Source organism: Hypanus sabinus, chromosome 1 (assembly GCF_030144855.1).
Source record: "Hypanus sabinus isolate sHypSab1 chromosome 1, sHypSab1.hap1, whole genome shotgun sequence".
Taxonomy (NCBI): Eukaryota; Metazoa; Chordata; class Chondrichthyes; order Myliobatiformes; family Dasyatidae; genus Hypanus; species Hypanus sabinus.
This window is the reverse complement of record NC_082706.1, coordinates 162,468,629-162,481,265: the sequence shown is the minus strand read 5'-3', so window position 1 is coordinate 162,481,265 and position 12,637 is coordinate 162,468,629. Positions and strand designations below refer to the sequence as shown.

The following is a 12,637-nucleotide window of genomic DNA, read 5'->3' as shown; positions in this document are numbered from 1 at the left end:
TGTAGTTGCGCAAGACACAAGTTGGCAGCAAGTACAAACCTGAATGTCAGAAAATATCACGAACTGCACCAACAGTTACGGGATGAAACAGCGAGAGTGTGTTTATGTGACATTTGGAGGCCAAACACAACAGTTAGTTTTACGTATTGAGAAGTGGAGGGCCAGCACTTTTTGGATGTGGATGGTTCAGGAAGATCCAACTAGACTGGCAGTCAAGCAAAGCTCTCAGGATAACATCAATAGGCAACTGCTGCCCAAATGGCAGCACTAATCAGAGGCTGTCCTTAATAACAACACACAAAATGCTGGTGGAACACAGCAGGCCAGGCAGCATCTATAAGGAGAAGCACAGTTGACGTTTCGGGCCGAGACCCTTCGTCAGGACTAACCGAAAGGAAAGATAGTAAGAGATTTGAAAGTAGTGGGGGGAGGGGGAAATGTGAAATGATAGGAGAAGACTGGAGAGGGTGGATGAAGCTAAGACCTGGAAAGGTGATTGGTGAAAGTGATACCACGCTGGAGAAAGGAAAGTATCATGGGACGGGAGGCCTTGGGAGAAAGAAAGGGGGAGGGGGAGGAAGCACCAGAGGGAGATGGAGAACAGGCAAACAACTAAATATGTCAGGGATGGGGTAAGAAGGGGAGGAGGGGCATTAACGGAAGTTAGAGAAGTCAATGTTCATGCCATCAGGTTGGAGGCTACCGAGCCGATATATAAGGTCCTTAATAGTTGTTTAATACTAATCAGAAGGTGTTTGAGAAGAGAATAGATAAACAAATCAAAGACTTGGCAACCTCAGCAAATCAGACTACTTTTGCCAGAAACAGCTTACCAAAGCAAACTGTGAGTGACAACAAACCACAATACATATCAGAAGAATTCTAATTGTTCATAAAGAAAAATGGCATCAGGCATTTGAAGTCAGCTCCTCACCACTCTGCAATGAATGGGTTAGCTGGAAGGCATTGGTCAGACCACACTTGGAGCATTGTGAGCAGCTTTGGGACCCTTATTGAAGAAAAAATGTGCTGGCATTGGACAAGGTCCAGAGGAGGTTCACAAAAATGATTCCGAGAACAAATGCGCTAATGCTTAATGGCTCTGGGCCTGTACTCGCTGGAGTTTAGAAGAATGTGGAAGCATCTCATTGAAACCTATTGACTATTGAAAGGCCTAGATAGAGTGAATGTGAAGAGATTATTTCCTATAGTGGGTGAGTCTAGGATCAGCGTTCTTTCCGAATGCTGAAAGTCCATCTGGCTCAGGTGACTTATCAACCTCCAGACCTTTACGTTTCCCAAGCGTCTTGTCCTTAGTAAAAGCAAATACACTCACTTCTGCCCTGTGAAACTCTCAAATTTCTTGCACAATGCTGGTATCTTCCACAGTAAAGACTAATGCAAAGTATACATTAATTTCTTCTGCTGTTTCCTTGACCTCCATTACGACCTCCAGAGCCATTTTCCAGTGGTCTGATATCTACCTTTGCCTCTCTTTTACTCTTAATGTATTTGAAAAAATACTTCTGGTATTCTCTTTTAATAAGCTGTTTCTGGATCATCTTGTGTGAGTTTTCAAGTTCTTGTACCTCCTCCCTGTTGGTAACAATGCCAAGAGGGCCTATCCCAGATGGTGAGGTTTCTTGATGATGGATGCTACCTTCTTGAGGCATTGCCTCTTGAAAATGCCCATCAGATGAAGGAAGGTTGTGTCTGCAATGGTGCTGACTGAGCTTACAGCCCTCTGCAGTCTGTTACCATCTCTATACCAGGCTGTGATACAATCAATCGAAATGTTGTGCACCATACACCTACGGAGCTTCGCAAGAGTCTTTGGTGCCATGGCAAATCTTAAACTCCTAATGAAATACAGCCAAATTAATGTGTTGAGCCAGGACAAATCCTCTGAGATGTTAACACCAAAGAACTTAAAGCTGCTTACCTTTTTCATTGCTGACCCCTCAATGAGGGCTGGTGTGTGTTCTCCTGATTTCTCCTTCCTGAAATTCACAATCAATTTCTTGATTTTGCTGACATTGAGTTTAAGCTTGTTGTTGCAACACCACTCAACCAGCTGATCTATCTCACTCCTGCATGACTCCTCATTACCACCTTAGAGTTTACCAACAATAATAGTGATATTTGCTTATTTATATATGCTTGAACTGTGCTTAGCCACCCAGCAATTCGAATAGAGAGAACAGAGCAGTGGGTTCAGCATCCAGCTGTGCCTGTGTTGATTGTCAGTGAGGAGGAGAGATTATTACTGATCTGCACTGACTGAGGTCTCCCATTGAGGAAGTCAAAGATCCATTTACAGAGGGAGGTACAGAGGTCCAGGTTTAGAAACTTGATTAGTACTGAGGGGATGGTATTGAATGCATAGCTGTAATTGATCAACAGCAGGCACACGTACGTTTTGCTGTGTCTAGCTGTTCCAAAGCAGAATAAAAAGCCAGAGTTAGTATCTGCTGTAGACCTTTTGTGTCAGTAGGTGTATTACAGCAGGTCCAAGTCCTTGCTTAGGGAGGCATTAATTCTAGCCATAACCAACCCCACAAAGCACTTCATTATGGTAGATCTGAGTTTCTCCAGTCAATAGTTGTTGCTCTTCTTCAGCACCAGTATGATTGATGCCCTTTTGAAGCAGATGAGGAAGTCACAGCAATGAGAAGATGAAGATGTACTTGAACACTCGAGCCAAGTACAGCTTTATGGGTGACAAGAAGGGCCACCAGCAGCAGGTGATTTTAAAGCAGAGTGGAAGCAAGCATTCTACAGTACCATAACAATGTCCTTTATATCTGGATATAAAAAAGTTACCAAAGTTGGCAAAAATTTCGTGAAATGGGGCATGGAAGTGCAGAATCAACAGGAAGTATAAAATTAGTACTGTAGAACAACAATTGTGATTTTAATCTTTTCAACATTTAACCAGATAGGTGATTTTGGTTATCCAGTTTGAAAATTACTGTCACCTGGCCTCGGGGAAGTTGAGGAGTCAGGAAGAATAGAACTGGGTATTGAGCATACTCGTATTTTTGGCTAATTTTGTTATTTGAAAAATGCGAAGAAAGACAGGCAAATCATGGGCAATTCCACGTGTGGGCGGTAAACAGGAAGATTCTTTATGTTTCGCTAGTAGTTCTATGACGAAAACACTGACGAGAATTAAGTGAAATCTAGAAAACTTACACAAGAAAACGCAGTAAAAAGATTAAGCAGATAAACAATAAACATTTAACAAGCATAAAGATATTATTTATACATTTTATCTTAAGACAAAGGTAAGAAATCTATGAGGGCGCTTCTTTTCCTCAGCGTATTGTAATATGAATAAAAAGGACAAGGCAAGCTAAAATAATTGCTCAATCACACATACGTGAACAATAATATTAAGTAAAAAGCTGTCAAGTACTGTGCGAACCAGGAGAAAGTTTGGCAGGAGGGAATGCTGACGGGAGTGGAGGTAGTGCTGCCCACGTCTGCGCAGTGAGGGACTGCTGAAGGTAGGCTTTGCTGGCAGGACGGGCGGCGCAGCTCCTCCTCCGTCCGAGAGGCACCGCGGCTGGGCTCCGGAGTCTCTGATTCCTGGCATGGCGTTTCGGGAGCGCGGCCCGGAGTGCATCACCACAGCTCCCGAAGCAGCGGCCGCAGCTAAGCGAGACTTTCGCCCCGAGGAGGCCTTGCGGCCGGATGGAAAACTGCGGCTGAGCGCTTTCCGCCTCTGTTTGGTGGCCGGGCGGCATGGAGGCATTAAGCGGCACGAAGGAGATGAGGTGGAGCAGCGAGGCGCGACCCCTTGACCTGTTGGTCAGCTCGTATCGTCTACCACAGCTGGTCAAGCTGGAGGACGGTAAGGAGGGCGCCGTCCGAGGGACGCGGGTCGCAGCGGGAGGGACGGGGAGTGGTCGCAGCCCGAGGGCCTCAGCCTCCCGGCGACAGGGAAACTTCACGATCGGGGGCTGCACCACCGGTAAAGTGGCGGCTGCGGCGCACGTTGTGAGGTGTCGGACTGCCGGAGCGAACTTTCAACCGACATCGACCAGGGCTTGGAGCTGGTTCTCCAGCCTACGCGCAGGAGGGAGGTTCTTTCTGGTGCAGTTTAGGCGTGTATGTATAATTTATGATCTATGTATTAAAATGATCATGTACTGAGACTAATTTTGTTTACCTGTGGGATTTCGGAATTTAATCGTGTTTATTCCTCAAATATGAGAAAGTTTAGCCGTGTGTATTGTTAACCTGTAGAAATACATTCAAACTGTACTATATTAACTGGACCGTCTGAGTAAGCTGTAAGCGTTATGCTGTCTGGTAACCGAATCAACCACCGGTTAACTAATGAATCACTGTTTTGCAGTCCAAAGGTGTAGTCTGTTCGCTGCAGGAAATGTGCGGTTTTGAGTTGGCCTGTGTAATAGTACTGCATAGTATATGACAAGTCTCATTTCTCTCTGGAATTCGAATAACTTGTCTCGGTGTTTCTGCTGTGTAGCCAAACTGACAGGCGTTTCTCCAGCCAATGCCTCTTGAAAACTTTAGTACTCAGGTCTATCTTTATATTGCCTTTTTAAATTTAGTAATAGCAGTACAAATATAACTTACTTTGTATAGTTATTACTTAATTGTATGGTACTTAATATAATTATAACTTCTTCTCTGGGTTCTGAAATGGCTGAGGCCAATTTGGGGTCTACAGGCTGACTGGCACCAACCTGAGATTGTCATATTCAATCAAGATCTCAGGAACAACGGTCTTTAGCAGCACTCACAAAATGCTGGAAGAACTCAGTAGGTCAGGCAGTATCTATAGAAATGAATTAACAGTCAAAGTTTCGGGGCATTCTTCAGGACTGGAAAGACACCAGAATAAAAATGGGGGGGGGGGAAGGGAAGAAGGATAGTCAGAAGCTGATAGGTGAAGCCCAGTGGGTAGGAAAGCTAAAGAGCTGGAGAAGAAATTTGGTAGGAAAGGAGAATGGACCATAGGTGAAAGGGAAGAGGGGGCAGGAATAGGTGATAGGCAGGTGAAAAGACATGGGGCCAGAGTGGGGAAGGGGGAGGGAGGGGGAGGGAAAATGTCCTTTACCAGAAGAAGAGATCGATGTTCATGCCGTCAGGTTGGAGTTGGAGGTTACCCAGATGGAATGTAAGGTGTTGGTAGCCTTGAGGGTAGCTTTGTCATGGCACAAGAGGAGGTGATGGACTGACATGCCAGAACGAGACTGAGAATCAAAATGTTTGGCCACCGGGAAGTTCCCCTTTTGGCGGATGGTGTGAAGGTGCTTATTGAAGTGTGGACCACCAATGGACGGCAGGTCTCACCAATGTAGAGGAGGCTGTATTGGGAGTACCAGACACAATTGACAACTCCAGCAGATTTGTAGGTGAAATGTTGCCTCATCTGGAAGGACTGAATGGAGGTGAGGGAGGAGGTGAATGGGCAGCTGTAGCATTTTGCCTCTTGCAGGGATAAGTGCAGGAGGGAGATTAGTGGGCAGGGACAAATGGACAGGGGAACCAAGGATGGAGCAATCCCTGCTGAAGAGGTAAAGATCTGTTTATTAGTAGGACCCTTTGGGAAATGGCGGAAGATGTGGAGTATGTCTAGACTTGTCTTTCCCATCAGCAGGACAGATCCAGCAAAAACACCACAGTGGTATAGAGCAGAGTGTGAACTGCCCTGTCAAACTGCAATATTGATTTCTGATCCCATGAAATCTCATCAAATCGGGTTAAATTTGGGCAAGGAGTCCTTCTGTTAATTATCACTTACTGAATGCTCTAACGAAGCTGTACCACTCCATGTAGAATACTGTGTCAGGAAAATACTGAGAATGGCAAAGGTGCAGAATATACTCTGGGTGGGGGACTTCAACTTCAGTTACCAAGAGTTGTTTGGTAACTTCGCTGTGGTTAAAGGACATTGCTGTTAGATCGGGTTTGTGTAGTGATGAGGGAACCAACAAGAGGGAAAAACCTTTTTGATCTCATCCTATGCGTCATAGATGCATCTGGCTATGACAGTATCATTGGGAGTAAACACCATGCAGTCCTTCTGGGATAACTTCATATTTTGTGGCAACAATGCTGTTGGGTACCACCACTATGCTTAATAAGCAGACTGCAAGTGGATCTAGCAACTCAGAACTGAACATCCATGAGGCACTGCAAGCCACCAGTGACAGCAGAATTGTACTCAACCACTATCTGACACCTCATGGGGCAGCATAACCCCCTTCTTCCCATTGCCATCAAACTAGGGGATTGATCCACGTTCTATGCAGAACGGAGACGGGCATGCCAGGAACCACATCAGACATGCCTCAGAACGAGGAATCAACCTGGAAAAGTTGCTGGACAAGGCTACTTGCACGCTATACCTCGAACAGCATAAAGCAATCTCAAACTAACAGATCAGATCTGCAGTCCTGCCGCATCCAGTTGTGAATGTTGGAGGATAAACAGCTCCTAGGAGGTGAAGGCTCTAAAAAATATACCCATTCTCGATGAAAAATGAGCTTAGCGCATCACATTTTTTGTTTTGCAATTATAAAAATATTCAGCTAGAATGCTGAGTTAATACATTTTGGTCTCTTTCCCTTAAGATTGATGCCAGCCTTCAGCCAATTCACTATACTGCATGTGCTATCAGGAACCGATGAAGGCATTGGACACAGCAAAGACTGAGCACAGGTAACATTTAGGCAATGGTATTGACGACTTGTGCTCGAGAATTTGCCACACCCTTAGCTGGGCATTTCCAGTTCAGCTGCAACCTGATGGTGTGCAAAATTGCCAGGTCGGTGCTGTCTACGATAAAAGGACAAATCCAACCCAGACAGTTACCTCCCCATTAGTCTTCTCTTGATTATCAGAAAAGTGATGGAAGTTGCTCTTCGACAGTACTATCAAGCTGCACTTGCTTAACAGTGACCTGCTTATAGAAGCTCAGTTTGTGTTCACCGAAGTCACTTGATCCCTGACCTCATTATAGCCTTGGTCTGAAAATGAATAAAAAAGCTGAACTCTGGAAATGAAGTGAGGATAACTGCTTATGGCATTAAGGCATCATTTGATTGAATATAACATCAAATAGTCCAAGCTAAACTGCAGCCAATGGAAATCGGGGGGCAAAGCCTCTGTTGGTTGAAATCATTAATACTTAGCACGAAGGAAGATGGATGGAAACTTTTTTTTGCAGAAGTTCCTCAAGGTAATGCCCTGTTCTCAGTCATCTTCAGCTGCTTCAGTCAATGACCTTCCTTCAACGAGGGTGTTTGCTGATGAGTACACAATTTTCAACATCACCTCAGATAATAAAGCAGTCCAGAACCAAGTGAAACAAGACCTGTATGATATTAAGGCCTGGGTTGACACATGGCACAAATATTACTTGCTGCCTAACTGCCAAGCAATGATGATATTCAACAGGAGAAAATCCAATTAACATCCGCTGACATTCAGTGGCATTACCGTTACTGAATTTCCCACTATCAATATCCTGGTGGTTACTGTTAACCAGAAAGTGAATAGTAGTAGTCATGTACAGAATATAGCTACAAGGTAATGTCAAAGTCTAGAAAACCTGTGGAAGCTAATTTACCTCTTGTCCACTCTCTACAAGGCTTAATTCTGCAATAAGCCCATCAAAACTGATTGAGTATAATTAGTATCTTTTTAATACTGGGATATTGAGAGAGAACAGTGATACTGGTTCACTTAAACCTACCAGTGGACTTAGAAGGTTTTCAGGAGATACTGGTTGTACCCTTTCATTATTTTGAGGTGCCTGTTGCAGGTAGGAGATATTTTGGAGCCATGCACAAGGTGCTTCATTGTTGCCCAGTGAGCATGAATTTTACCAGGATTGAGGACTAAGTCTTCAATCAGACAATTTTTCTGTTTACCTGTGCTTTGAAAGCAGTGGTGAATTTTGTCATTGTCTACACCAAGAGATTGTTCCTAAAGTGCAGTGTTATACAACGGGCAGGTTTGTTGAAACCTTTAGTTTGCAGGAGTTGCTTAGAAAGGCTATTCTCTAATATAGTCTCCCAATATATTGCAGTGAATAAAACAAAACAGATGGAAGAACTCAGCTGGTCAAGCCACATCTGTTGAAAGAGAAGCCAGACAGTTGGTGAAGTTCCATCAGTTCAAAGTACATTGATGATCAAAATGTGCATACTGTATACATCCTTGAGTTTTGTCTTGCAGGCAGCCACAGAACAAAGGAACACTATAGAACCTATTTTTAAAAATGCCACACAATAAAGTTTATCAAACCCCCAATGTGTGTGTTTGTTTTTTAAAAAAAAGACAAATTGTGCAAACAATTTAAAAAAAAGTGAACAGCCACACAGAACAAAAACTGCAGAGTGAGTTTTCAGCCATGAAGTCAGTTCAGCAGTTGGGCTGCAGGCCACAGTTGCAGAGCCAGTTCAGTACTGAAATGAGTAAACCTTGTGGAGTAGTGGGCTGAATGCCAGTTCATCCTTCACCCTAGGCCTTGAAGACATGATAAAATCATGCAAATAAGTAAACAAGAGTGAGTCCACAGCTGCGGAGCACTTTCAACGCTGAGGCAAGTGAAACCCATCCAGGAGTCCGATAGCTGCGGTGCAACAACTGCTCCTGAACCTGCTGGTATGGGCCCCAGACTCCTGCACCTCACGCCCAATGGTTGTAGCAAGAAGAGAGGGAGACTGGTCAAACACAGGAAGACTGTGCTGAGCACCTGTTTGTTTTCTGCTCTTGTCCTCAACGGTTTTAATCTTTGAGTAAAGTGGAGTCGATCATACCCTGTTGCAGCATTCACCCCAAGCGATGACTGCCTAGCCATACCTGCATTCTTGTGCGTCTAGTTTACTGAGTTCCCGAGGCCATCGCAGAACCGCCAGATCTGTACTGTTTGGCAATGATTCTAGCCCTTGAATCTCGACACTGCAAATTGTTGCAAATTTATCTTCAGAATTAGGCTGTTCTTATTTTCTTGTTATTAGGATTTGAGAACTGTTTTTGGACATGACCATGAAGATGTGATTCAATGTATCATAAATCATTTAAGTGATTCTGCAAAGGTATTAGTAATGTAAAATATATGTATGTTCATTGTCAAATTCAATTGATACCACTTTCCGCTGGTCCTTCAAAATAGTGAAAGTTCACAGGTTGATTGGATATACTTCCTGTACTGTGATGTCTATTTATACTTATGTTTTTATGATCACAATACCCTGTTGGACATTAATAACACAAATTGCTGTCAGAGTGGTTCATTAGCGAGACTGACAGCAAAGGAGCTGAATACCTTGGGCTATTGCTCAGACCAGGACCTGCAGACCCTCATACATGTTACAGCACTTAGGGGAGGAGGCTCTAGAAGTGGGTTGAGAAAGTGTACTAGAATCTGCGATAGGTGAAAAGACTAACTCATGCAGGCCAGCTCTCCTGTAAGTGCTGCTCTCCAGTTTTCGCTCCCGGGAAAACAAAATGGATTATTTTTGGTTGCATCTGACCCGTATGAGAAGTGGAACTGCCGCATACAATTCTCTCTGAAATATGACTCCAGGACATCAATCTTCAGACAATGCCACTCAGTCCTATACTAGTCCTCTTGAAATGAATGTTAATATCACATTTGCCTTCCTCACCACAGATTCAACCTGCAAATTAACCTTTAGGGAATCCTGCACAAGGACTTCCAATATGTGCAATATTATTTTGTGACTGTATTGTGATTTGTCATAATGGTATGACTGTGTAATGTGTTTTGCACTTTGGCTTCAGAGAAACGATGTTTTGTTCAGCTGTATACACATGTATGGCTGAATGACAGTAAACTTGAACTGATTTATCTAATACTTCAATTGATGTTTCATTTGATATATTAATATGTTTGCCTAGGCATTCCTGCTGGCCAGAATGTAGACTCTCACTTCTGTGAGATAAATGCAGCTTCATCAGAAAGAATAAATCAATAGCACTTTACTATTCTATGCTCTATACAGTCCGTAGACCATAAGATGTAGGAGCAGAATTAGGCCATTTGGCTCATTGAGTCTGCTCCGTCATTTCATCATTTTCGTGAATCATCTTTGAACCATCTCCAGTTTCAGCACCTCCTTTCTAAGATAAGGAGCCCAAAACTGCTCACAATACTCCAAGTGAGGCTTTATAAAATTTCAACACTGCATCCTTGTTTTTATATTTTAGTCCTCTTGAAATGAATGTTAATATCACATTTGCCTTCCTCACTACAGATTCAACCTGCAAATTAACCTTTAGGGAATCCTGCACAAGGACTTCCAAGTCCCTTTGTGCCTCTGTTTTTGTATTTAATCTCTATTTAGAAAATAGTCAACCCTTTCATTTCTTCTACTGAAGTGTCTGACCATACACTTCTCGACACAGTATTCCATCTGCGATTTCTTTGCCCATTCTCCTAATCAGTCTAAATCCTTCTGTAGCCTCTGTACTTCCTCAAAACTACTGGCCCCTCCACATATCTTCATATTGTCTACAAACTTTGCAATAAAGCCATCAATTTCATCATCCAAATCATTGACCTATAGTGTAAAAAGAATTGGTCCCAACACAGACCTGTGTAGAACACCACTAGTCAATGGCAGCCAGTCAAGGCTGTCTTTATTCCCACTGTTTGCCTCCTGCCAATCAGCCACTGCTTTATCCATGCTAGAAACTTTCCTGTAATACCATGTGCTTGTAGCTTGTTAAGCAGTCTCGTGTGGCACCTTGTCAAAGGCTGAGGAAACCATGCTGAATACATACTATCTTATGTGCCTCCAATACCCTGAGACCTCGTCATTAATGATCAACTCTATTTCCCCAACCACTGAAGTCAGACTAACTGGCCTATAATTTCTTTTCTACTGCTTCTGTCCCTTCTTGAAGAGTGGAGTGGCATTTGCGATTTTCCAGTCTTCTGAAACGATTGCAGAATCTAGTGATTCTTGGAAGATCATTACTAATGCCTCCACGATCTCTACAGCCACCTCTTTCAGAACTCTGGGATGTAGACCATCTGGTCCGGGTGACTTATCTACCTTCAGATCTTTTGGTTTCCCAAGAACCTTCTCCCTAATTATGAGAACTTCACACTTAATGCCCCCTGACACCTGGAACTTCCACCATGCTGCTGGTGTCTTCCATATTGATGACTGATGCAAAATATCTATTTAGCTTGTCAGCTACTTCATGGTCTCCCATTACTACCTCTCCAGCATTGTTTTCCAGTGGTCTAATATCCCCTCTTTTACACTTTTATCTGAGGAAACTTTTGGTATCCTTTGTAATATTATTGACTAGCTTACTTTTCTATTCCATCCTTGCCTCCTTAATAACTCTCTTTTTAGTTGCCTTAGCCCATGATGTTTGCATCACTGTGGTGGCAGACTAAACTCATCACGTCTGCATGCACAAGATCCATACACTTGTATTCTCTGTAAATATCACTTGCCTCATAAATCTCCTTTAAACTTTCTCACTCTCATCTTAAAGCCGTGTAGTCTATTTGACATTTTTATCTTGGGGAAATAAACTCTGGCCATCTACCCTGTCTGTGCCTTTCGTAGTTTTATATATTTCTATCAGGCTGCCCCTCACCCTCTAACATTCCAACTTCGGCCATTTCTTTCCTTATTGTTAAAACTTTGCACTCTAGGCAACATTCTGATAAATGACTTCTGCACCCTTCGTAAAACATAGTGTAGTGTCCAGAGCTGCACACAGTACTCCATATGTGAGCGTATCAAAGCTTTATGCTGATGCATCATGACTTCTGAAATTTTATACTCGATGCCCTGACCAATGAAGGCAAGCATAACGTGTGTTCTTTAACACCGTATCAGCCTGTGTTGCCACTTTCGAGGAACTGTGGATTTGCACCCCAAGCTCCCTCAGTTCATCAGTGCTTCTGAGGGTCCTATCATTTACTATATTCTTTCCCCCTTTAACTTACCAAAATCTTTGTGTTGTGCTTTATAAGGGGATTCACTGTCCATGGTTTTATGATGCAATCAATGTATTAAATGTACTGCAGAGATTAGTATGTAATACTGTGCAGCATTTCCCACAATCGTTAAGCGTGTATTTCCAAACTTAAATGCATTAGAAGTTGAAGGATGCACTGTTGTTCTTGTAAAGACAACAATTAATTTGCATTTAACAATACAGTGAACTGGGAGAGCAGAGTATTGCTTGTCAAATCTAATGAGTGGTGGAGCCTATCATTTAAATTGGAAACACAAGTCTTTGTAGATCAGCTGGATGCTGGCCTTCTGTCGGAAGGTTGAACCTGCTACCATGTTGGAAGAAATTGATCATAGGCGGTTAGCTGATATAGGCTGATTAGGGTAATAAATTAATTTTAATAGTCAAATGTTTTTGACCGACCCTTCTTCAGGCCCTGATGAAGGGTGTCAGCTTGAAACGTCAACTGTACTCTTTTCCATTGATGCTGCTTGGCCTGCTGAGTTCCTCCAGCATTTTGTGTGTTAAAATGGAATGATATAAAGGCTTGTAGGAAATCCATATGAAACTAGGATTAGAATGGCGTGCATTTGGGCATGAACATACTGAGGGCTATGGAATTCCTGCATAGCGCACATTTTCT

The 12,637-nt window shown here is 43.0% G+C and overlaps 1 protein-coding gene across 3 annotated transcripts in view; it reads left to right on the top strand.

The window, feature by feature from the left end:
• Positions 1-3,334: 3,334 nt before the first annotated feature.
• Positions 3,335-12,637, top strand: part of garem (GRB2 associated, regulator of MAPK1) — an 84,420-nt gene continuing 75,117 nt past the window's right edge. Inside the window, exon 1 of one of the 3 annotated variants that reach the window (XM_059980117.1) lies at positions 3,335-3,856. In XM_059980117.1, the coding sequence (XP_059836100.1) occupies positions 3,748-3,856 (109 nt within the window). In that variant the 5' untranslated portion in view covers positions 3,335-3,747. The other 2 variants (XM_059980133.1, XM_059980125.1) reach the window with 2 other exon arrangements.